Source organism: Thunnus thynnus, chromosome 9 (genome assembly GCF_963924715.1).
Source record: "Thunnus thynnus chromosome 9, fThuThy2.1, whole genome shotgun sequence".
In the NCBI taxonomy this organism is placed as follows: Eukaryota; Metazoa; Chordata; class Actinopteri; order Scombriformes; family Scombridae; genus Thunnus; species Thunnus thynnus.
Window position 1 is genome coordinate 28378286 of NC_089525.1, and position 27665 is coordinate 28405950.

The 27665-nt window shown below is 38.2% G+C and overlaps 1 protein-coding gene across 1 annotated transcript; it reads right to left on the reverse strand.

Annotated features, from left to right (window-relative positions):
• Positions 1 to 5229: 5229 nt before the first annotated feature.
• npm1b (nucleophosmin 1b) lies at positions 5230 to 25509 on the reverse strand. The gene is made up of 11 exons (XM_067599970.1): positions 25401 to 25509; positions 24995 to 25077; positions 22797 to 22916; positions 22439 to 22532; positions 22158 to 22249; positions 21653 to 21711; positions 21407 to 21482; positions 16483 to 16581; positions 10434 to 10529; positions 10265 to 10339; positions 5230 to 9031 (listed from the first exon to the last, which is right to left on the reverse strand). Exons 1-11 carry the CDS (start codon positions 25447 to 25449, stop codon positions 8978 to 8980), a joined length of 897 nt encoding a protein of 298 aa, XP_067456071.1. The 5' UTR covers positions 25450 to 25509; the 3' UTR covers positions 5230 to 8977.
• Between the last annotated feature and the right edge of the window lie 2156 nt (positions 25510 to 27665).

Consider the following 27665-nt stretch of genomic DNA (forward strand, 5'->3'; position numbering starts at 1 on the left):
AGTGGGGGTGGGGGTGGGGGGTTGAGGGGGTTGATAGACCACACTCAGTAGTTTTAGTTTGACATGTTAAGTACAAACTACCCGAGGAAAAAGATACTGTTAACAACATGCTCACTCAAACATGTCTGTGACAGAGATTTTGACATCTTGGCAGGTACTTTTTGAGAGATCCATGATTCCTGTATGGAAATTCAACCTTCTTATCAGTCTCACAAACTGTAGCTGCACAGAAAACAATCTCTTGAACAGACACTGACATATTTATATATGAAACATCAAGTTTGTCCATCTGTTCAAATCATATTACATCATAACATAGCTAATAAAGAGTAATAATAATCCAAAAAAAATCAGTTATCTTTCGGTGCCACATGGGGCCACCAAAGTGCAAACTTGACAGTGCAGTTTAAAAAGAATGCTTGTTTTTCAACACATCTGTATGTCCCATTTTAAAGGACAAATACTGAGTTGCTTCCCAGCCCGCTTTATCTTAATAACACCACTTATCACCAGTTACAGTATTGACCACATGTCCAGACCTACAAAATTATTATATACCATTAACACGTTAACAACACCTGTTGTTGTGGAGTGAGTTTTTCCAAACTAGACACACAGACGTGTTTAAAATCACACATCCCTTTGGGTCATGAGAAAAAAGAGGGCGGAAATGTACATGCCTGCAGAGACATGACCTTACATTTCTTTCCACCAGAGATGGAGTATGAAAATATTGTCCTCAATTAGACGTCCTGCAGGTAAACCCAAGAAAGACAATCTGACTGATCATTTGCAATTTCACTGTAGTCTCTAGTTTCTCATGACATAAAAACAACACCTACTGTAACTAAAAGAGTTCACACTAAAAAAGGACGAAAGAACATGACGTTACTTGAAAAACACAGGAATTAGAGTAGTTGTACTTCCCATCTCGGCTTTTAGCTATCAAAACTAGAGTTGCGAAAATGCAGGGTGAGGCGTTGTAGTGATATAGTCAGTCTGACAGTAGTGTTAGCATTCCCTCAAGGCAGTTTAAAGAACATTGTAGGATGAGGTTGCATAATCTGTGCCTCAGATTCATGGAAAAGAATGCCTGGTCTTTAAGAAAGATGTACTGACACTTCCAAGACGTCTGGAGAGAAGCATGTGGAGTAACACTCTTGGCAGCATAACGGGCGATTGTATCAAATGGAAATTTGTAGCTTAATTGATACTAGTTGCTACAAGCCGTACGAACAAAGGAGGTGATGAGGTGGTGACAACACACGTCTGAATTTTAATGTGGATTTGAGAGTTTGTTACTTCGAGCGTATCTGATCTTCGAGATTTTCAACCTCATCATAAACAACTAAACTGAAAAAAATGGCTTTGAACTGGATACAAACGTTAATTTGTGATTCGATTGTCAAAAGACCTCGTCCGACTGTTGCACCTACAAGCTCACAAACTTTGAATGTCGTTACTAGAGTTCAATCATTGCATGTGTCATTCAAATCATTCAAACAATAGTCAGGTGACCATATGAACACTGAAAAAGGTTTTGCTTGCTGTAGTTCCTCCTGTTCATACTGGCTATTAGATTACCAACATAAAAAAGGTTTATCTTATTGATAATATGAGGCTTCAACCATCTGAGTTAGTCAAATAAAGCACATGTCTTCCACAAATACAGGCTTTTTAGTAAAAAAAAATCCCTCTTTGTGTCTCAACAGTGTTTTTCTGTTGAGTTCAGTTAAAGGATCGTAACAAAAAGAGGAATTTGGCAGTAAGAAGACAGTAACTTTGAAAGATATTGAATCAATTTGATTAATTTGGACAGCTGAAGCATGATATTAGCTTCAAATAAACTTTTTTCATGCGTTTTTGCACAGGAGGAGGCCTGTGGATTTTGACCCCCATCACTTACACTGAAAGTGTGTTGTGAAGGAATCTCGTAAAAGTCAATATGGAGAGGAGGAACGATTACAGCAAAATAAACGTGTCAGTGTTCATTTGGGCGCCTGACTACTGTATCAGGACAGACTTGAAAAATTGCGAAGCTACCCTTTAAACTCTAGTAGGGACCCAATATACTGGCAGATGTCTTTGGGTTTCACCTGTCATAAACCAGCATCTTTTGCAGATACCAGCATTTACATTTGCATATTTTCAAGTGTTTCGCAAAGAATTTTGTCAAGGCTCGTTTACCTGGAAAACCCAGGTGAAAGCCGTAACATGTTATTGCTTTCATCGATTCAATCCAACACAACAATCATGCAGAACAAGCTTGAAATAAGATGAAAAGTGTAAGCCGAGAGAAATAGATTGTGTCAAACAGGGTGCAAATAACTTTTAGTTGGCAAAGGTAGAAGGAAAACAAGTTTTAGTTTTGTGATGAAGAGAAAAAGGAGGGAACGTTTACAAAACCTCATTAACACGATGGTAAATATTTTATTCACATTTTATATTTTGGTCTGGCTAGATGTTTTTCAGATTAGCATCTACCATTAGTCAGTTGTATGACATGATGTGCTGGTTTGTATTACTTGAGTATTAAATACTTGGAAGTGTTTTAACAACTATAAAAAGGTTTGTCTGAGCATTTTTAGCTGTTTTTACAACAGATTGTTTGAATGTACAAGAACAGCCTGAGCCTTTTAGATGTTATCTACTAAACGTCCTCTCCCTCCCTCCCTCCCTTGAAATCATGCCCAAATCATGTTTTGTTTGTGGTAAAATGCCCCTGAACAGCACAAATTTGAAACAAAGATTATTTAATCCATCCCACGTGCACATACACACACAAACCCACACACACACACACACACACACACACACACACACACACACACACACACACACACAGGCTTCAGGCTCTTAAAGCAGGTGGCTGCACAAGCTGGTTTTATACAGCACAAACTGCCCGTACTGTGCTTTCCTAGCACACTCTTCATAGGGAGCACAAACACACTCACAAACAAAAGACACCTGTTCTCTTAAGAACATGCGCACGCACACACACACGCACATGCACACACACACACACACACAGGTTAAAGAGATTGTCCTTTGATGGAGGCATCTATGACTGAGAACAGACTCTCATGACTGTCCTGTCCCATATCGTGTGAATGCTGGATTAGAGAAAAGGGCGATATTTCCCTAATGGCTGTTATGTTGTGTTTGGCTTACACATGCAGGGCACTGATACCTGCAGTCTCTCGTGTACAGCACAGCTGCCTTGATCCTGTGTGGTTTAACTGTTGCAGCGAGGCACTAACACTAACAAGAGTACAAGTAAAGGGTCTGTTCACCTAATATACAAACAAAACATGAAAGATGCAAATAGTTTTGGTTTTATTTGTCCAGGTTGTATTTCTCCTCCCCAATGAAACAATGATGATCCACAGACCTGAACTACTTTGCTACCAAAGAAATAGTCCCTAGAACAATGTTGACAGTATTTTCTGTGTTTTTATCCAGAGTAACCACCAACACGAGTTGCTGTTTTAATGTTTCAATGCTTTGAGCAGCACAAGTGAACTTCCATCCACTTGTGTTGTATAAGGGTTGATTCATACATCTCAGAGACAGATACGGACAAACAAAACCAAACTGCAGTTTGTGTGTAGCACTAAAGACGCCATCAAAGCTACAGTTCCATAACAGAGTGGAAAAGTTACCTATGATGCATTTTCTTTGTGTTTTGTTTAGTTTCACATTGCGCGATGACAAAGCAAGACTTGTAAACCAAAGTTACATGAACTCACTTCTTCGTCACTTCTTTCTTGGGTGTTTTTTAATCTGTCATGTTCCTCACATTTTGGTAGCAGGTGGTCAAAACAAATCTAACTTCAGTTAGAAGTTCCTAAAACTTTAGCAACGTTTGACAGACTTGTCTGCACACTTCTTTTCTAGAGTTCACTCTACTTTATTACAAATGAGAAGATATATGAATATAAACATTAGTTAACACTTCATTTGTGACATAAGGCTCTCCAAGCATAAGCAACTGGCACATTTCAACACACATTTCCTTTCACTTGTTGGATGAGGACAGATATTAACATGGTCTGCATGAACAAGCCCTAAGAAGACGATTTGACTGACATGTCCAGTTCCTACAACACTTGTGGGAAACGTGCTTCTCAATGCCACCTTTTCTTCCAAGGTTTTGCTTCCTCCTCTCCGCTACAAACACAACTTACTACCTTTTCCTCACCTGCTTCTACCTTTTGCTTTTATACTGAATTATCTGCAGCTTTTTCTTCATTAGATATCCTCCTTTCCTGGCATCTACCACCTGAGTGATGCTTATTTGGTATTAAACATTGGTTGCTCAAGTGGAATTAAACTAAGCCCTGCAAGTGTCAAAACTACTACTTTCTCTCCACCGAGGTACACAGAGCAACTTGGAGGCCTGTGTGTGTGTGTGTGTGTGTATGAATTGAGATTTGTCTGTGTGTGTGTGTCAATACCTCCAGGCTGGTTCAGTCAAACCCAGGACTGGAATTCCACCAATTAACCACAAAGGGGGGATTTCCACGTGCCTCTCAGTCGTCTTGTTTGGAACATAAAATTGTGCGTCATCCCGTGGCTGCATCCGCTAGTGCGCCTCACTTCCTCGTGGCTACGGGGCAAAAACTGTTCAGCTGGCAGTGAAGTAATGCCTGATTCACACTTCAGGTAAAGGCTTAATCAATTTATATCATTATGGTGTCTTGCTTTGAAGTTAACGCCTGGACTTCAGTGCCACCCAGTGGTGACAACAAAGATGGATGGTAATTATAATTGAGGAGGAAATAAGGATATTGTGGGATCACAATAATGATGATGAATAAAAAAAAACAACATCCGGCATCCTTTGTTATTTTAAATAATCTTGTGGTGGCTTTTCCATTGATCCAATTCATTCACCTAAACAATCAAATGAATGCAGAATATTTCACCTTAATGAATGTCACGTTGATACACCTGACATTCATGTTTAATTAAGTTAAAAAAATAAAACAATGCTGAGTTGACCTTGAAAATACAGTTCACAAAGAGGAAAAAAGGCCCTCATGTGAAATCATACGTCATGTTCATTGCTCTCATTTACGGCTAGATGAAGCATGCTTGTCATCCTCTAATTAAAATTATGTGTCCTTTCTCCCATTGCGTCAAGAACACAGTTTAGACAGAATAAACAATGATGCACGTACTGAGAACTCACACTTGACTGAAAAAAAACCCCATTTTAGTTCATAGTGGATGTATCACTTTGCTTTAATGGTGAATTCCATATAATACCATGACTAACATTTTGCCCTGGTCTACAGTAAACAGTCCAAGATGTGTGACTCAAAACCAGCTAAGATTCACTTTATTCGGGTAAATGTTACAGATTGGTTTAAAAAAAAAAAAAAAAAAAGAAGAAGAAGGATGGATATGTTCATCTTAACAAACCATAAATGAACAAATAGCCACCATCAGCAGTCATGCATTAACTAATCAACAAACTAAATGACTAAAATGCACTTTCTTTCAACACACATCGAATCAGTCAAGCCGTCATCTACTCCTACCAGCTCAGATTTGACTACAGTGTTACAATTTCATACGCATTGACATATGCAGCATATTTGTTTCTTTTAAATTTGCATCAAAGACACCTCTCACTACATACTTATGTTTTACAGTAGGTATTTCAGTCACTGACACAAGGAGAAATTATGGGGGTCACTGGATCGATTACTGTATACTAGCACTGCAACTGACGATTATTTTCACTATCAATTAATCTGTCAATTATTTCCTCGATTTGTCAGTTGGTCTTAAAATTATAAAACGGTGAAAAGTGTCAATCACTGTCTCCCAAATCCAAAGGAGCCAACAGTCAACGATCCAAAGGTATAAGACTAAAGGAACCAGAAAATATGAATGTGTATTATATTCATTTGAGAGGCTGGAACCAAAGAATTTGGGCTTTTTTTCTCTTTATAATAACGACTTAAACTCATGAATCAAGCTCTACTGTATACAGTATATATTTTAAAGAAATCTCAGAACTTTAGTCTGATATAACAGCAGACATTTGCTCTGTTTTTTGGATTTATCAGTCAAAATCAAAAGTCCAGAACACACAATAACAACTTAATAATGCTCTAATTTGGACATCTAAGCATTGTAGCAGCAATGTGAACAGATTAAAAATAACTCATCTACCACCAAATAATGATGGAAGTGTTTGCTGCCGACTGTATTTTTTGAGATTGAACATTTTATTCTGTATTACTAAAAATTATAAACAAAACAATCTGAGCCTTAAACACACAGTTATCAACAAAATATCACATTCTTTTACTTGAACATATCCGGGGCTTCAGTTTTACTCAGTACAGAATCAAAGGACTGACTAAAGATGATGCAGAGCGACAGAGAGCAAAGCTAAAACTAAAAAATGAACAAAAAACAGGACAGTATTTCAAACATTTCATAACTGAACAGACTTCTAACATCAACACAATAAAAATCCGAGCTGCAAAACCAGCTACAAGCAAGGGCGGATTAAACATACACTTAAAAATATAATTGTTCAGCTGCCGTACTTGTAAATATAAGCAAGAGAAATATTTACAGAAAAATTAATTAAGTTGATACAGGGGAAGGATATTTAAAAATCATTAATTAAGGACTCTAAAGGACATACACAAGCCAAAAATTAAGGGCTGATACCTGCTCCTACTCGCTACAATGAGGAGATACTTTAAATTTAATATCTAGATTTAGGTAAATTAACAGGACGACTTTAATTATCTAAATCAGTTGAAGCGGGAAAGTTTACAGCTAATGAATTTCAAATGCCCTTTACAGACAACGGGAAGGTTGAACCGAGCAGTCCGATTAAAGATGGCGTCCGACTGCCAACATATGGCTCATAAAAGGCATTATACAGGATCATAAACACATTATAAGCACAGAGCGAGTGCATGCTTATTGTCATCAGAGTACTGATTTTTTAAAAGAGTGCAAACAATTATGAGGTTGAGTACTTTACGGGGTGTCTGTAAATGTGACGTCATATTACTTTAATGTAATTGTCTGATATATACCTTATGATTATACTGTAATAAACATCTGTGTTAGTCATAGGCTTGTATTCTGGTTTTAGTGCAACAAAGTACATTGAAATACACTGGAAATTGTGTTTGTGCCAACTTGTAAATGTACTGCTGGAGCTAGTTAATTTCCTCTCCTTGCTATTAACTTTTTGCATGTAATGTATATTACTTTAAAGTCAGGACATGTGTTGGTTTTATAGAACTCGTAATACTTTTGACAATGTTTTGCGTACTGAACTCAGACAGGTTTTGGCTATTATCACTGTAATGAATGCCCTTCTCAGGTTATGACAGATATTAATGGGCCTTGATATGCATTCACACTTCTTACAAATGCAAATGAGATAATAATTAGACCCAAGTATAAAATAAACTACAGTTGTATTGAAAGCATTAAGAAAACATAAATAATGACATCCAGAAATATCAGGTGTGCTCCTGGAAGAACATTTGTTTGCTCAAAAAGATACATTTTTAAAGATATGTAACATTAGCAACTGCAGATACTACTGTTGTTTTTTTTTTCTTTTCCATCATGTTGTTCCTGTTTAGTTTGGTTTTTATTGGCCAAGTCCATGTGTAGCGCAATTACGCCAGACGAATTCACAGTACGATCTGTAAGCATGTTTTGCAAGCTAAACATGGAATGGTTCGGGATGGTGTGTCCTTGTGTTAAGGCGGGAGGAGCCATAACACAAGTATTTCACTGTATTTTTAACACACATGACAATAAAGCTGAAATTCTATTTGAACCGCACTTTGGAGGAAAAATATATACTGTCACTGTCTGATGACTGAAAATTGTCAAACTGCCCCCTGTATCAGCTGTCTCAACCGTCCTTGTACATACTAATGAAATTCACACAAAATGGGACTGATTTCTCTCAGTTTACAGTAGACATATTTAAAGGCACATTCTGCAATATTTCCTATTGCATTATTGACTTTAAGAAGGACACACAGTGTCACGGATGCGAAGCACCTGAAATCAGGCTCAGCCGATATCATCAAATCGAAGAGCTGCAGCATCAGCAGCTTCAAACCTGCGGTTCAGATCCAACGTGCACCACCAACAGGCGAAGAGAGTAAGACGTAGCCATGCTGGTCTCACTATCTACCGGCGAGGAAAGGAATAGCTTCTGTTATTTGACGGTGGATGTTACATCTGCAGTTGCTTTCAATTTTATAGCAACTGTTTGAGGATTTATATTTTACATGTTAGAGCCCTTGTGGGTACAATTTAAAAATGTTCATGTTTGGAGACTCTTTGTACAAAAAAAAAAAGATACTGTTAAGAACCTGACACACAGCTGTTCTGTGCAAAACATAAAAAAGAAAACAAATGAGCAATGACTAAGTTAACTAGGTTCTCTGTCCTGTCTTAAGCTCTGAACATTTGAATTCTAAACTTTGTTGTTACCTAATAATTTACATAACTGTTATTTATTGCGACTATAAAAATCTGCAGGTGCAACATTTATTGCCTGCAGGTGGCGCAAGTATCAAAACTGCAGCGGCTATTTCTTTCCATAAAGAACCAACATAAACATCCGCAGGTCATAACCAGTGGATTGCTATTACTTTCCTCTCCTATAGGTGGTGCAGATTGGCAGGCGATGACGTGGACAGCGTCTCCGTTCTGCTAAATGTGGATGAGTGAGTTTATGAGCGAATTACGAACCAGCTCCATGATGTGCTTCGCATCTAAAAAGAACAATGACACCTGAATCTAAACATCAATGGCTTTAAACCAATTTCAGCGCTCAGTCCTTCTGATCACTCCGAGTCATAGTTTGCTATTCTGACAAGATAAGGCTGAGTAGGAAATCGCCGACTGTGCCTTTAAATGTCTTGCAGGATGCAAAACATAGAAATGCTTCAAAGTACAAGGATTGTTACTTCTTCTCAATCTTCAGTGTTTGTACAAAACTCCAGAGGTCCTTGACCACCTGAGGAAGGTACGGAGAGGGGAGAGAGGGATAGAGACAGAATGAGAGAGAAAGAGAGAGAGAGAGAGAAATTATAAATCATCCAAATGAAGTGCTATACAGCATGAGACACATGACTCACTTTTACTACAACATGCTTTTGTGCGTCTCGCCTGTGGGAACGCTGAGTTTAGATGGGGCTGTTGGGGAACGACGAGGGGTTGGGTGGGGGCAGCAGTACATACCAGAGTATATGACTAGGTGCTCCAGGTCTGACAGATCTCAGCCTTGGCTGATGAAACCAAAGCACTTCCACAGATGTTTCTACACACTGGGATCAACAAGCTCTCCCCGACCCAACTCCACCCCCACTCTTTTCCTCGTCCGCCGAGCCCTCGCTCCACTCAAAAGAGCTTTCACCTGCTCTCATAACTGTACAGTTAACATTTTAACACTGCGCTGCAATCACAAATGTTATCTGCAAATATCCCTTTTTCATGTCTAACACACACTGGAATACAGAGTGTTAATATCTGACACGCTGCAGGATAAATTAGTCAACGGTGATAATCTTCGGGGATTTTTGCGTGATTAATTCATGCACTGCACAACAGCATGCAGGGGCCGTTTTTGCTTCTGAAATGACAAGCAGCATTAGAAAAGATTGAAGTTGAGCATTTAGGAAAAACCCCTTTCTTAGGCTGGTCAAAGACCTTGAATGTAAATGTGAGACTGGTACCATCCACATACCGCCAGTCCCTTCATTAAGGCTACAAAAGACACACACTCCAGTAAATCACTGGGAAAGAGTTTCGCCTTGGCAGGTGTACTCCCATTCCATCTCGAAAGAGCCCGCTGACACACAAAATGAATATAATTCAAAGAGAACACGCTGTGCTGGAGAGACTTTTGAGGAATACTGGACAGCGTAAGGTATGTGGACGGTGTGAACAATAACGCATTCCTCGGTATCTATCATGGCAAAGAGCTCTTTAAGCAAAAATGACAGTTGGAGTAAATGTGCCTATGGCTACCGACATCCAGCAAGTGGAATATTTCTAGAAACATGGTTGAGTGTTCAGAAGACTAAATGCATAAAAAAAAGAGCAAAAAAGCAGGAAATAAATTGCACAAATGATGCAGGAGCTACGAATGTAAGACTTCAAAATAAACAATCTTGAATGCATAGTAATAAGGGCTGCCAACCATCAATAAATATATACATAACATATCAAATGACTCATGATTACTTACTTTTTTGTCTGATATTTTAAAAGAACTCCTCACAAAATTCTCAAACTTCTGCTCCGTCTTCGGTAGAGTTTTTCCCTGAAGGAAAAAAAGGACATTAAATCATCAGCTTAACCATGCGTCAGACACTCAATTAAGAGCGGTAATTTGCAAAAGAGGATGACAGCCATACCTCCTTGGCTGCCGTTGACAACTTGCTCCTAATCTCAGCCAGAGACGGAGATTTAGACGGCCCAGCCTGGGGTTTGTCTTTTCCTGGGGCAGGTGTCTAGAAAAAAAAAAAAAAAAAAAATATATATATATATATATATATATATATATATATATCAGCTAGATAAGAAACACTGATTGATATGTCAAATGGAGAGAGATTTATAATGTTGTAGATAAAAAAGATAGCTTCACATTATGTCGCAATATTTCTTCTTTAATTCGAGTTCAGCTCTTGCTATAAACCTGTACTGTTCTCTGTGAACGGTGGAAGATTATGGTGTAAACTCAACATATACATGTTCCTCTAACAGCAAATTGCTGATTTTAATTTAGTGGCGGTAGATTGATTTTCTGACCGACAGGCGGGTCTGGGCTTCAGCCCTATCGTGACCTATTTAGTCTAGGTCTGTGTTTACAGGCTTGGCATAGACAACCAGCTGGAAGGAGATAAAAGCATAAGAAAGGACAACAAATTCTAATCTAATTACAACATCTTTTATTTTACAAATACATCAGGTACAAATTATCATTTTATTGTTCGCAAGCAGGAGAGGGCAAGCCCCGACTCTCCAATGAGCAATAGAAATTGTTGTCAAATGTGTTTTTCCATTGATGGTAAATCCTATCCACTGAACTAAAGGTTAAAAAAGGTCAAAGAGCAGCTGTTTATCCATAAAAGCTGCACTGAGAGCAAACGAATTACCCCTTCGAGAAAAGATGACACTCTTTCTAAACTAAAACAAGCAACACTTATTTATCACTTTTTGGTGGCGTCATATGTCTTAATGCACAAAGAGTGTGTTTGTGAGCATGAGGACTGTACTGGCAGGCCAACAGGTGTGTCCAGACCTGGGCAGCAGAGGCCCCAGAGGTCCTCAATTAGTAAGTGTCTTCGTATGACACAACAACACACACACACACACACACACACACACACACACACACACACACACACACACACACACACACACACACACACACACACACACACACACACACACGCCATATGCTGTGACTGCATGTTACACAAGCAACAGAGCTTGTCCCTACATGCAAAGCCGGTGTGGAATCCGGAGAAATTGCAGGGTTTCATTGATAGCCAGAGACGCATCTGAGAGAAGCGAGGAGCAGCTTATAGAGGAACTTTATACACAGCGAGTCCAGTCCGGTCCAGTCATTGTTTTTATGTGGTGTTCTGCTTGTTTGCTGATCATTTCTGCTTCTAAACACTTTACTGTCCTACACTGTGGTTCTGCAGCTGAGTGGGTGGAGAATGGTGCTGATAATTTCAGGGGTTTTTTACTGGAAATAAGACACAATGTAAGAAGGTTTGGGCCTCATTTCGCTTTTAGCAATTGTGATTTTGGTTTCAGTTGCAGTTTTTCTTACACTTGTGTGTCTGTTATATAATTTAAAACAGAAAATAAACCACAATGTGTTGAAAGCAAAAACGATATTAGTATTCAGCAGATGTGAGCAGACGTATGATTTATCTTATGGTTCTGATCCAACAGACTTTACCATTAGGCAGCAACTACCTGAGGCCACTAATGGCTATAGATATACTGTGATGTTTTGATATAAAAAATATAAAATGATGTTCCTATCTAACATATACAGTATCCATATACTCTCCCAATATCTTAAAATGCCTTCAAAGCACTTATTTTATCACCATCATCGGTCCCCTCTGCACTTTACAGAACAGAGTATCCCATCACTGGACCGTTCACTGCTGTGCATCTAAACAGCTTGTTGCTGAGGAAGCTGAAACTCTAGTGTTCGGACCTTAAGGTAACATGCTCTTCTACACATCTACACATTCAGGAGTAGATAGGTGGAAACAAAAAACTGGTTTCTTAAAGAATTCCCCTTTCTTGTACATTAGGGAATTATTAAATGTCAGATCTAGTTCTCCATATGAGACCCTAATGGTAAGATCATTTGGATACAAGCATCCAACAAATGTCATGTGTTACTACTTGATTCCTCAAAAAAAAAAAAAATAAAATAAAAGGCGAACATCAGGCTTTGAACAACGAGGGTTTAAAACTTGAAATGGTTAAAAACAGGTGGACTAATTTCAAGAACATAAATTATCACGCATGCAATCATCTGTCCCTGTCCCCAAGAGATCTGCATTTTATAGCACAGATCAAAAGGTATAAAATGAAGAAAACCTTGAAGCACACATACCACGCTACAAAAAAAAAAAAAAAAAAAGCTGCTGGCTCCCGGCCAGACAAATCCACTACGTATTTATTATTTACAAGCAGCTCTCTACTTCCAAAGGACAGCTGTGGACCTGAAACAGCTGATAAACACACAACGCCAGCAAGCTTTTTCATCTGGGCCAGACGCTGATTACAGATGCCACGAGACATGGAACTTAATCACAAGCACACTATCATTTGATGCGATCTCTCGTCTTCAATCCTGTGCAAACACATGGTTTGCGACACCTTTTGCTCATCAGGTCTGTCCAGGGATAGTACTTGTCATTTTGTTGGAATGAGAGATTTGGGGACCGTTGTCTGGGGGAAAAAAAGTCAGGTCATGTATGTAAGTATAGGGATTGGTCTTTTGGACATTTTTCATGCAAACAGTTCCAATCTGTGAAGTCATAGTGAGAAATAAACATCCTTACACACAATGCTGCCTAGATAGGCACCTGCTGTAACACATGTCAATCAGTCCCTAAAACAATGACTCACACCCTTTTGGGATAAGCTTGAGTGAAGTGGTTAACAAGTTTACGACTCTGACGTCTGCTTTAAGGCATCGACTCCTCCAAACCCATCAATCAAAAGACACCAGCTGCAAGATAAAGTTACTTCAGATCAGCACAACTCGAGTTAGCTGGTTCTCATGTCGAGCCGGTTACGCAAGAAGGTGCAGCTACATGCTGGGCTCTGAGAGGTGAGAACTGCGGTACTGGCAACAGATCTGACAAGCCAATCTAATGACCAGTCACCTGCATTTAGGAAAGAAAAAACAGACATCCACGCCCGCTTCCTCACTCCTCAGGGGCATCTGGAAGCGCAAGCTGCACCAGACATCAAACGCTGGTAATGAGAGCAATTGGGAGAAGGTGTGTCCAGGAAGTGAGGGGTGTGAAGAGGTTGTCGAGAGGGAACAGTTGTTGTGTAGAAGTGGAGAGGGGAAGGGGGCAGTCGACGCTCCGTGGGCCAAAAAAAATTTAAACTGGCGGGGATGGTTTTGGCGGTTCAGCGCCCCGTCGGCCCATCGGCTAATCCCCTAGAGCATTTCAAGAGCCTGTCTTGAAATGTGTTACGTCTGAATAACAGCCACGACAGAATTAACTGCACTCTCCCACACAGCGAGAACACAAGCCCCCCGGGGGGGAATCGCTTTCTCGCCTCAGGAGTTTAGCAATCCTGTGGTTTAGTGTTTAACAGGAAAAAAAAAAAAAAAAAAATCACAGAGCTTTCTTTCAAGACATCAGACAAGAAATGACAATTTTCTTATGTGTAGTGAGGTGGGTGTGAGATGATGTGCCTTTTAGCATAAGCCATGTTTTATCAAACATGCAGCCAGCGTTGGCATGCCGACACATAAAGTCTTATCTAAACTGGGTTTCTGTCCAAGTCATTTTTTGTCAAGGCAACGTGCTTTGTGAGATGTGTAAACTTGCAGAGAGGCTTGCCAATTTGTATTCCCTGATGTGTATGTCGGTTACAGGGGGTTGGGGGGGGGCATCAAAGGTGGCTGCAACTCAAGACGACGACGGGGTCAGGCCGAGGGGTCACAGGTTTAAACCCTGCCCTAGGAAACCCGTTTGGAGGTCAGGTGTGTTTGCTTAAAGAGAGGCAGAGTTCAAGCTTTGGGTTTTCAGAGGCGGCTGTCCAAGACATTCCATCGAAGAAATTAACTATCAGGTTGAGCTAATTGCAATGTGCATTTATCACATTCCCTGGCAGAGGAATGGCAAGACTCTACATGTTTTGTTTTTTTTTTTCTTTTTTTTTGGCATGTTCTAATTGTGAATGCCAATAAATGCAAACAATTACCCTTGGTCATAGACATCCTGTGGCTCAAGTTTGAACAGAAATGACTTTGACAAAAAGATCAAGGTGTTTGTTGAGGAAGGGTTTTTTTTGTTAGATTTTTAAATGCACTACACTTAATAATGCATTTTGCAAATATGAGAGTTTAAATGTGTTGCTCTCCACTGCTTTAGACTGGAGAATTAATTTCTTTTAAGCATATGTTGTGACACAATACAATAAATGACACGATATCCGTCTATCAAAGGTGCTTCTCACTGATGCAGTACATAGATAAATGCAGCCTTATTTGTCCATTCTTTTTTTAAAACTCCCACTTTTATAATCCACAGTTGTTCTGCATACTTTTAAGATGGCTTTATTTAAGAATATAGATATTGGCTTTAACTGTAGCCGTGTATAACCGCAGAGCTAATTCATCAGTCAAGCAGATAACGTCTCTTCCCTCTAGATCTTTAAGGATGAGTTCGCAATTTTTCAAGTCCATCTTAAAACAATATGAAGACTGAAATAGGTTTTTCTTGCCATAATCATTCGTCTTGTTCATACTGATCATTAAGAGATCCCTTCATATTGCACTTACAATGTAAGTGATTGGAGCCAAAATCCACAAGCCTCCTTCTGGCACAAAATTCCAAATATTAATTTAAAAGTTTATCTGAAGCTAATATGAAGCTTCACTGTAATGTTGAAAGATATCTTTCAACATTACAGTGAGGCTTCATATTAGCTTACAGTCTTTTTAGTGCCAAAGTCCCTCTAGTTGTTACTATACTTCCACCGCAGCTCAACAGGGAAAACACTGTCCGAGGAAACACAAAGAGGATATTTGACGCTAAAAAGACTGTAAATGTAGCAGATATCCACTTGATATGACTAACTCAGACTGCTAAAGCCTCATATAAGCTTCACGTCAACTTTTAAATGTCTGTGTGGACACACTGTGGATTTTGGCCTCCATCACTTGCACTGAACGCACATTTGAAGGGGATCTTTAACCAGCCAGTATGAACAGGAGGAATGATTACAGAGAGGAAAACCTCTTTCAGGTGGATGATTATTATAACCGAATTTTTTTTTCTCATGCAGATTACCATCTAATTGACATTTGTATATTTCTTACATAAATATGAAGTAATGAAACGGACAGCTTCGCTATTTACTGGCTTTTATTGACTGTTTCAAAATACAGTACAGCTGTTTCAAACGCTTGTTGTTTTTTGCTGCTGCATCTCGTTGGCTCGTTTTTGGCAGTTTGTCATAAGCTTCGATGAGACTACGTTTTTCACTGAGAGAAAATGACTTTCTTTTTCCCGTCATGATTTTAATGTGCACGCAGCAGCAGCCTCAAGTAACCAGCCAGAAGCAGACGGGTTACCACGAGGTTATAACGGTGCCGCAGCCGTTAAGCTACACATCATACATGTATCATAGAAGTTAAAAAAAAGAGAATTTCTGTAGTTTTAAAAATGTTTACCATATGTTCTTCTCATGTATGAAAAGACCCAAAGCGAACACTGTAAGCAGACTACTAGATTACTATAAGCAAATTACTTAAACTTAAACTTAAACAGCATTTGTATAGGAATAATTCTGTCCTGAGCTTTTTGATCCATATAAGCGGTTGATCACTGTAACCATGATCACTATAGGTGTTTTCCACTGTAGTTCAAAACATATAGGCCTAGGATTTGAGGTAGGTGGGGAATTTTATGGTTTATGAAAAGGTCGGAGGGAGGGGTGCAACATATAGACGCTCTCATTTTTTGTTTTATCTATATTTATGGATTTTTACTTTGCTTAGTTTTGAGATATCACTCATTTCTATGTGGCTCAACAGACTTTTAACCACATCTAAATAACTGTGTTTAAATCTGAACAAAAAAAAAAATACATGTAAACGTGCGTTTGTTTGCCCTCGGCTGTCAGGAGTTATATTCTTAATACAACAAGCTGAGCAAATAATGCAGCCTTTCCTACCTTAATCTGTGTTTTGGCGGCTGATCCTGATGGTTTTCCTGCAGGGCCGTTTTGTTTCACTGGAGTTTTGTTGGGCTTCTTAACCAAAGACTCTGGACTCTGAGAAAACAAAGAAACACAAACAAAATTCATAAGATTTAAATAAAACACCCTGAAGTTCTTAGGATACCTGTAGGACTTAACCATCTATTGCTTATATGTTACTATGATTACAATTGTGACTGTGGTTTCGTTTTGTCAGTGTGTCCCCTTCAGGGCCTTTTCACTGGGTACATTTGGACGGAGATATTAAAACTATTTTTGGGCTTATAGTTTTAGTATGTTGTTTGAAAACTCCCATTATCAAGCGATAACTGCCAAGCCTGTGTTATAGCTGACAAATTATAACTGGCAGGTAACATAATAAGAACCACATTTGTATAAGTGTTTGCAATTGTGGTTAATTTTCTTCAGAGTCTTTGGCCATGAGGTGCTCATATTATTTTCTTTCTCCCCTGTATGGTCATAATAATATCAATGCAGCATGTGTATACTACTATAAAAGCATTTTACACCAAAGAAGAAGAAAAAATGTACCTTCTACAAAAAAACAAAAAAACAAAGATAATAGCAAAATGTCAGTAGTGGCAGTCCCAATTTATTATATGATTGAAAAGGTTTATTTCTACGCAGGCTTGTTAAAAACATAACTGCAACCAAATTAGAGATCATACGTAACCAAAACTGAAATTATCTGAGCAACACTGATATATAAAACAACAGAGGAAACATTAGTCGGTAATTTCTCATTGATAAGATACTTAGTGCCCCAATAATCTGCCATTGTTCTTCTCAAACACTGGAGGCCTCACCGTCAGGTTTCCATTGCTCTAAGTCACCTGTGTAATTACCTTGTAATAGCCGAGGCAAGTACCTGCATTTCCTGAGCACCAACCCTTTCCTCACAATCACTGGTATTCGCCTTGGAATGGGCTAAAAGTGTAATTGCCTGTGTTGACATAACTGCTACAAGGCAATTACACATGTAATTTCCTAGAGCGATGCCTGGTAATACAAGATGCTGAAACGCTCTCCCAGTGAGTTGGATTTTTCTCCTTTCTGTGTTTATGATCATAATCTTTTACCGATCGTTTGAATAACTTTGCTTCTACCATGAAGCAACGTTTACGTAAAGTACAGCACTGATATATTCAAAAGTGACGGCTTTTTTTGTGACACAATTTTGCATGTGACAAGATAAGAGTGCAGTAATTGTGATGTGATGTGATGCATCTAAACATCAGACAATGAAAAAAAATATTTGCTGCAAAGGTTAGAAACCTGACTCCTCATAACTACATTGAAACGATAAGCATATTAACTACATTTTTATCATTAACTCTCTCGTTATCCCACTCCGTGTCTTGATCTTGATCTTTATAGACTAGTCAGGAAGTCAGCTACATGACTACATGACTGCCATTTAAAGGTCAGTAACATTTCAAGAAATCCCGACCACATGTATTGATATTAGCGACGACAAACAATGCTTGCTGTCTCGGTGCTGTACACAAGATGTAGCAGTGAGTGATGTTCAGCACTGCAAACTCTAACTCCAAGCTCCTGGGTTATCGGAAAGTTCTCTCTCCAGAGCAAAGACTTTTTGGGGGCAGGAGTCATGGCTCAAGAGCCTAAAAACTGGTTCCTGTGATTGAAGTCCCTGAGTTCTTAGAAAGATTCCTGGCTTCCTGTAGAGTAAAAGGACCCTTACTGTGCTTGTTTGAAAGGCAAACTATACGTCTTTTTGACAGTTTCTGACTCAACAAAGGAGTCTCCTGATATACAACTGAACTCTGCTGTTTCACTTTATTTACATTGACATGTATAGATCTCATTGCCAGTTCTGCACAGCCAAGCCGTATCATTATCGAAAGTATGACAGCTGTCTCAAGTAAATGATGTAAGATTTACTTGTCATGGCAACACTGACAACATGCGACGTAAGCATGTAAATAAAAGACACATGAATAAAAAAAAAACTCCGTAAACCTTTTTGCTCTTCTAAGTGGTAACAAAACATTTTGTCACATTAAAAACTGTAATTGGCCTCTATGTACTTAAAAATGTGTCCATATAAGTTTCAATAAATACCTGACTTTCAGTACCAATACCGATATTAAACTTTTAATAACTCAGAAGAATATAAGCATGTGTTTCTACAAAACCTTTGTATTTATCAAAATATCACAAACTTGTAAGTGCATCAGTGTTTCATGTTATCTGACAAGCAGCCAAACTAGAGTTTGATCAAACAGAATTAGCAAAGTTCCCTGATTTCCTAGTTTATGTAGATATATCTGATCAAACATTTGAGTACTTTAAATATTTGGCAGTTTTCAATACTCAAGTGTTTTGGACACATTTCGGTTGGTACTGTAAAACAATGTTGATGTTAGATACCGAACTCTTGCAGAAAAAAAAACAAAAAAAAAAAAAACGGATATTGAAATATTGCCCAGTTGTCAGTAAATCAATAATTGTTCCCAGCTTTGTGCTTTCATTATTTAAGAATGAGAAAGGATAGATAAAGAAAGGAAGGGTGAAGAAAAGGATTAAGGTCACGGAGGGGAGGGGGTGTGGGGCACAGGAGATGGAGGGATTGGAGGAGAAGACAACAGAATAAATCAACAGGTGACAGAAATGCTCAGCTGTCATCTGACCCTGAGGCAAGGATCGGCGCTCACGTCGCAGGTATGCGCATCTGCCCCGCTTTGATCTTTTGCCTGGCACAGTTTGCACTTGGATTGCGTGTTCAAAAAAAAAAAAAGTAAAAAAAAAAAAAAGTAAAAAGAAATCACAAACAGACACCGACGTAAAAATTAGGCAGATACACACATGCACCCGCGCACTTGCAAGTGATTGTGGTTACACGCAAAACAAGTGTTCAAAGGCGAAGGCCAGGTGCAAAGCTGAAATGGCACGAGAGACGATAAAAAGGAGCAATCATATTAACAGTGGGATGACAGAGGGACAAAGATATGCAGGGTTACACAAAAATGGGGGGAAGATGTTTCCCATAACTAGAGTGTGCACGTGTGTGTGTGTGTAAGAGTGTGTGCATGAAACTGTGCACGTATGCTTGTCTGCATATGTACTGTAGATATGTATCGTAAATGCTTGCAGATAATGGATGTGCATTTTTTGCAAGTATGTATGCGTGCTTGCACGTACGCATACACGTCTAAAAAAAGCGTACATGTATCTCTGAGTGTGTGTGCGTGCGTGCATGACATAGCGCCGTCTTGTTGGTGAGACGGTGAGAATTCAAGCAGATTACAGAGGAGAAATCCGATCATTACGCCACACAGACCCTGTGTTTTTCTCTCTGAAAACAGATGGGTACAAGAGCGAACAGGATGAAAAAGTTCCATGTTTTGCCTCATACAAAAAAAGGTGGACGGTCAGTGAGTGCAGGAATGGGAAGGGCCTGCTGAAATGAAATGTTACTACAGGATACAGTCTGTGGGAGTTTAAATGATTCAGTAGAAACAAAGGGGGAGTGGGCAGACTGCACCAATGCAGAGAAATAAATTTCTCACACACACACACACACACACACACACACACACACATACACAAAAAACATGTGGACAAGCTTTTGGCTACCCTGACACCTGGTGGACAACAGAGGATTGGAAACACTCCAAGCAAATACAATTTACTGTACAGTTTAGTTACCTACATGCACATTTAGAGACAGAATAATGGAGTAAAAAAACTCTAACCTAACCCACATCACAGAGGACAAAAGACAACTAATCTCAACCCAGACTATTTGAAAAGCAATGCATGATTAGTAATTAGTCTTTGATGTTTATCACCCTTCAGAAGACATGAAGAGATAACTTCATAAAAGCATCGGTACGTTTGTCTGCCAGTGTGTCAGAGTGTGTATTCTCAGTCATAACGGTTGGCTTGGTCACAGCTTCCAGGATTATTTTAACACACTGGAAATCCTTCAAAGCTTCTGACATAAAGGAATGGGCGAGTGCGATGGTAGAAACAGCATCGTGTAAAAGTACGCTCGACAGATTGAAATGTGATCAAGTAGACGTGGATTCTTTGTGGGCTCTCTTTTGGGCTTCCAAACCACTGATATGCCCACCTAAAGGCAGTGTTTTTATTGATTTATATTGTGTATTGTTCTATTACAATTCTATTATTATTTATTGTTCAATATATATTTATTTAACTAGCATTATTATGGGTTATTTATTTCTATTTTATTAACTTATTTCTCTTCTTTTTGTGGATTTACGACACCTACATGTACCCACATGTACTGTACATGTATCACATGATGTGTGATACTGTCACCACTGTACTTGTTGAATAACTGTGTTCTCTATGTCTCACAAAAATGAATAAAAACTTCAGTTCCAAAAAACTAAAAGTACTTTAATCACTAAAGGCTTTCAAACATGTGGTGCTTATATAAGTAACAATCATCCTCTTACTGATGTTGTTCAAATTACATTGTTTTCATTTATGAATCAAACGGAGCATCTTCTCCAGAACATCAATGAACTGCTCCACTAAAGCTCGAGGCTGCCGTTTTAAATAAATTCTGTTTTAATGTCATGGCGGTCACACTGGGCCATGTAAATAATAGGTGATGTTTAATATTGAGTAGTGTTTGCTTCTAAGAAACCCAAATAAACTGCTGCGTGTGACATAAAGTATATATTATATCCTGCAGTAAAATGTTGACATCCACATATCCTCTTTATTATTATTATTAAACACTGCGTGGATTGAAACTATCAAATATACATGTTTATTAAAACATAACTGTTGTGTATTTTTGTTTATATTATTTAAAGTACCATGCAGCAGCTACTCATATATTTCTATCATTTATAAAAGGAACAAAAACCACACTTACTTTTTTGAGCTCTTTTCCGACAGTCTTCTGAGGTTTCACATCATTTTCATCACTGTCATCATCGTCATCATCGTCACTACATCAAGATCGGGAGAGAAAAACTGATGTTACCACTATGACAGAATCGTTTCTGCACATATGCAATAAAAATGTGTATAAATATTGTGTCTAGTCAATAAAACAATATATGTGGTATTTTTTGGGGGGGTGCACATTAACTGACAAAACTGTGCATAAAAAACATACTCGTCATCATCCTCATCGCTGTCTTCTTCATCATCGTCAGAATCCATCTTTAGTTTTTTCTACAAAGAAAATTAATTGTCAATTTGTGAAAAACACCGTTAGAGTTTTACAGAAGGGCTGAGTGGTAATGATATTTTGGGTAACGGCATTGAATCACAAGTTTATCGTAACATTTTTAGTACTGACTTGCTGTAATATCATGTCATCTGTTTCTGTTCAGTAGGGGTGCAGCAAGCAAACTTTTCATAAGCATATTTCATCTTGCTCTGATCTAAAACTAAAATAAATACAGTTCAAATATATATGTCATGATTTTAAAAGGGTTTAACACATTTTTTTGCACAGCAGCTTTATTTTAAAAATAAAAACATACACAGAAATATGAAGGACCAAATTAGAATAAGCAAATAACTACAGCAGCATAAGTTGCTTGGGATCATTTTCTTGCAGAGGTGAAAAAATCCCTACTGATAAATGAATCCAAAGAACAAAGTGAAGCAGCTACCAATAGAGGTTTCTTCCCTGACATCAGGCTTGCAGGCCGCTTCACCGGTGATGAGTTGTTCTCCTCCTCTTCATCATCTGAATCCTTCACACCTACAAAGCAAACACTGGTTATAGTACGATGGTGACTTCTGTTTAATTAAAGCACAGCAGCATTTATATGATCATTATTGCAAAAGCAGACTTATATCCATTATCTGTCACATGTGTGTGTGTGTGTGTGTGTGTGTGTGTGTGTGTGTGTGTGTGTGTAGCAGCTGTAATAGCTGATGTAATACTCACTAACAAAATGCTGTCCGCTGATGTGAACTGGTCCAGAGCCTGACTGGAGACGGAAGGTAACTGGAGGTGTGATCTCAAATCCACCTAAACTCATCTGGACAGTAAAAGACAACAATTACATCAACAAAATTACAAAAACAAAAATTTATAACACATAAGATAGCATTTACATTCTCTTCCCTTCTCATTTCTGTATCTTCAACAGTTTGAATGATTTTTTCTTTTTAGTTCTTTTTAGTTTTCATCAAAAAAAAAGAAAAAAAAAAACAGACATTATTCATTATTATTACCAAATAGCATGTGTCCTCTTTACTTAATACCATTGAGTAAAACGCGGTCACCGATGGCGTTGACTTACAGAAGGAAGGACGGACGGCTTCAGGACAACCAGCGGCACTTTGGTTGTCTTCCCATCATAAGTGAGGCCCTCGACTTCCACCATGTGGAACTTATCCTCCGCCTCGGCTCCCAGACACGCCTGCAACAGCAGCACAGCAGACTCTATACCACCCCGCTTATATGTCTCAGTATGATCATGCTAACATTGCTTCTGATATCTTCTCTCTATTTGACTAATTACAAAGAAATGACCTGATGTAACGTCACCGTTTGACCTGATTCTTGTTTCTTCATTTTTCTTTCTTATAAGATTTTCTTGAGAGATTTGTGTCCAGTTAAGGTCTACATTTCTGAAATACTTGGTAATGCCAGATGAAAACTACAGTTTAGCTCATTACTACTGTAAATGTTCAAATAATTAATTGATTAAATATTATATTAGTTGTTTAAGTCAACTATTCTATTTAACATTCCAAAGTATAGCTGATAAAATGTGACAATTGTACTTTTCTACAATTCACATAAAACTTAAAACATTAAATATGCATTAACAAAACACATTGTAATATTTATAATAATATATATTCTTCTCATATTTCCTGTTTGACCAGCACCTGACTGAATGTAAACTTCTGTGCGGAGGAATCCTGATTCTATAAACCCCCCCCTCCCTTTTCTTTTTGCTCAAACCAAAAACTATTTTAAGAAAACAGATTTGGCCTCTGATCTCTTGTGTCAGTTATTATTTATTAAGATTTATTTTCTTATGTTTTTATTTAGGGCTGCAACTAACAATTACCTTCATTATCGATTAATCTGTCGATTATTTTTTCAATTAATCAATTAGTTGTTTGGTCCGTAAAATATCTGAAAATTGTAAAAAAATGACAAACACTGTTTCCCAAAGCCCAAGGGGACATCCTCAAATGTCTAGTCCTATCCTGACCAACAGTCCACAACATAAAGACATTCAGTTCACTGTCATAGAGAACTAAAAAAAAATAGAATATTTCCCATTTTAGAGGCTGGAACACTCACAAATGTCTCAAAATGACGACTATCAAAATAATTAGCAATTAATTTAATAGTTGGCAATTAATCGATCATAATTGTGATTATTTTATACATCTGTCTATCCTGTAGCTAAACCAAGATCAGCGTGCTGCTAATGCAGAGGCTATGATGTGATCTGTATGCTCGTCATGACTGTTTGATGTGTTGTGTACGTCTATGAAAAGTGTCATATGTGTATCTGTATGTTTAATCTGTGTGTAATCTTCTTAAACGGAACTGCCTAAAGACACAAAATGAATTTCAGTGTAACAACATGATTGTCATCATGATTCTGGAAAAAAAAAAAAGAGGATTGTTTAGACACTAAAACTAACCGATCAATTAAAGGGAAACTTTGCCCACAATCAACCAGCATTGTGTCATTACAATGTGGATGGTATATATGCAAATGAACATGTTGCCTGCACCCTATGGTGGTTCTAGTGTTAAGAGCAGTATGGTGAATTACAGCCTTTTCTCAGTTTTCTCTAGTCATAATGCACCAATTTTAAAAATAATTGCACATTTCTACTATATAGGCTAGGTGACCTAGTTTTAAGAAATCATCATATTCACAGCGGTGAATTTTTCCTTTAAGCTGGAAGCCAAGAATGTATTATTATACTCTGAATACAAAAACCAGAAAATCCAACAGACTGTCAATATATTAATTTTACGGGGAAAACTTCATATCCATAAATCCAAGTTCTCGAAGGTCTTAGTCATCATTAGAACTTTTCATGACTAAAATCAGAAAGTATTTTGAGTCTGTCCAACTTATAAACAATAAGAAATGTGCACATACAGTTGTTATTTTTCTATTTATTTATTATTATCATTACTTTAACCCGTTGTCCTGCTACCTATGTTATGTATCAACATATTGAAAGTGAAGTCCTTTATGTTATCTTTATTTCATCATGATGCCTATTTGTTTTCAGTTATTGGCTTAATGTCATACGCTGTAAATGACGCTTTCTATTAATAAAGAGAAAGAGAAATATGAGGAGTTCGGCCTACAACTAGCGTATAATTTTGCTGAGGCAGCTAATGTTTGTAACGTATGAATAAACAGCGACTTCATGTATAATTGATCTTTATCTTTCCCTTTATAAACACGTCCCGCTATCCTGCTGGATCAGTTATGGTAAATGACTATCTTACTGCTTTGAGTGACAGCTGTTGCTCCGTATCATCGTCGTCAACGTCAACTTTGAACTCCCGTTTGTCCGATTTCAAGGTACAACCTAAAGGGGAAAAAACGATACGTGCAACGTGTAACTACCGTTATATTTGCACTTATCTTGTACAACATGAACAAATGCATGAAATAGTTTGAGACACCAGGGGGTTTTTTCGTGTACAATAGCAACGCATCTCCATGCTTTCCTCGGCTAGTTAGCTAACAAAAGAACTGAATTGGCGCGAGTGGGGGCAGCCAGGTTAAACAGCTATTCAGCTAACTTCCTTTAGCTAGAAATGTTAAATGTCTATTTGTGTATGATAACAGGGCAATAAAGCTGATTGTGCGACCCAAGAATTGTAGGTTTGTCAGAAGAAGCGAGCTCACCAAACAAGTACATTTGCGGTCTGCTCAAGTCTGAAATATCGTCCTCCATCTTTGTGGTGGGTGTTTACACTTCCGTAAACTGGTGTGACGGACACATGGACGAGCCAATCGGGAAGCAGAAAGTGGCTGACCTTGCGAAACACTTGAGCCAATAGAATTTGAGACTGGGCGGGACAAATAAGACTGACTATTCCACGGGAGGAACACTAGATGGTGCTGTCGTAATATAGATTGAGGTCATCAAACGCTAAAATAGCCAAATTAGTCAAAATATGACAAGAAAACGACCACAATAATGGCAAATATTTCAACAGAGACTTCAATTAGGTTTTTATTATTTGATGTATATATTGACACTCATAATGCTCAATGATCAACAGAAAAAAGATAACTGTAAATGTGTGTGTGTGTGTGTGTGTGTGTGTGTGTGTGTGTGTGTGTGTGTGTGTGTGTGTGTATTCTACAATCCCAGCTAATGTTCTACTGTCTTCTTAATCTGTACACTTTAATTGTTTCCTCAAATAAACATTAGAGCTTTTATATTTAGAAAGGAATATTCTCCCTTATGTCCATCACTTAATGGTGTTGTTTGGACTAAATAAAACAGGCCTTTTTAATTCATGACCGTATTTTTTTTTTTTTTTTAGGTTGAAAGCAGAGTATAATATAAATCAGATAATTTATTATATAAGTGGCTGAAAGACCACCATTGAAGAGGGGTGTAGGGGCTTTGCTAGGCCACTCACTGTGCAAGGTCTACACTCTACTTGACACCACTGGGGTTTCAAAAAGGAAAGCCACCAAGTCCACCATGGATGCTGCAGAGAGGGCCTCCAGATGGCTTTGGATCAGGAGGAGTGATCCGTGGGCCAATGCTGCTGGGACACAAGCCAGGGTCTGATCAACCCTGGCTGGGTCGCCTGAGCGAAGCAGAACACCCTATGACATCACTGATCATGCATCCCAGCGCATCCTAGGATGTATCTTCAAATCACCTGGCTGAAAGAGCAAGGATTTTAAAACATCTCTATGTTATTATTAGTGTAACTCTTTTGTTTTGCTCAAAGGCACTGCAGCAGGTACTTAAATCAAGACCATTCAGTTGCTAAACAATCTACCCACTGCGCTATTCTATGGACTCCTGAGCTTTCAAGTTCATTATCAACAACATTTTTATGTTAAAAGAGAGACCTGGACAGAAAAACAGCCTTTCATCTTGACTCATCTTTGCTTTATTTATTTATGTTGTACAGTAGATGTCTGAAATCGAATTGTGAAACAGCAGCTGAGCAGTGTAATTGTGAAATGGCTTCCTAACCTGTCACTGTTTCGGTAACTGGCACGTAATGAGCAGGTGTTGTAATAAGTATTACCAGTATACCAGTATTACCCATAAGGAATGACTTGTCTTCATGCCTGAAAGCTTGAGGAGGCTTTAATGTGTCACAGACTGCCAGAACATGTCTGCAGATCAGTTCTCATGACTGATATGAGATTGTTTTTGTCAGCTTACTCACCACATTTGACTTTGTGCTTTAGTACAGGTTGCTGTAGGTGCAGGGATATAAAAAATGCCTTTATTTATATATATTCATATCATCTTCCATCTATCATTACAAAGCCTGTTTCAGAAGTACATTGTATAGTACATTGTTAAATTCAGCATCAAAATTTGAAGAAGTTTTTGCCATTATGGCCAAATTTAATATAAGTTAAAAATTTCTTACTACTATTACATTACCTACTTAACCAAAGTCTATAGGATGGCCTTCATAGTTGTGAGTGTGCATGTGTGTACAGTATGTGTCTGAGTATGTGTTTGAGCATGTGCATGCTTGGTTTTTGTCCCTGCATGTACTCTTGTATGCAAACATGCATATGTGTAACTGTTTGTACATGCATATGTGAGTGAGTACGTGCATAATGTGAGTGTGTGTGACTGAAAGAGAGAGAGACAGAAACATGAAAGCATGTCATGTCAGCAGGTTGAGTGTCTGAAGTCATGCTGTCAGACTGCAGAAAGAGTTCTTCATTCTTCACTTGACTCAGCTGGAAGTGACTCCATGCTTCTGGATTTTCTTGCTACAGCAGCCAACAGTTGTTTAATAATGATTGTATCAACCCATATAACAAAAATCACTTGTAATGCAAAAAGTAATACTTCTCAACCTAACATAAACTTGTCTTCCATGTATATACTACTAGATATCTTTGTAGATATTTGTTTAAAATTTTCCAAATCTCTTTTGAAAAGTTTGATTTAAA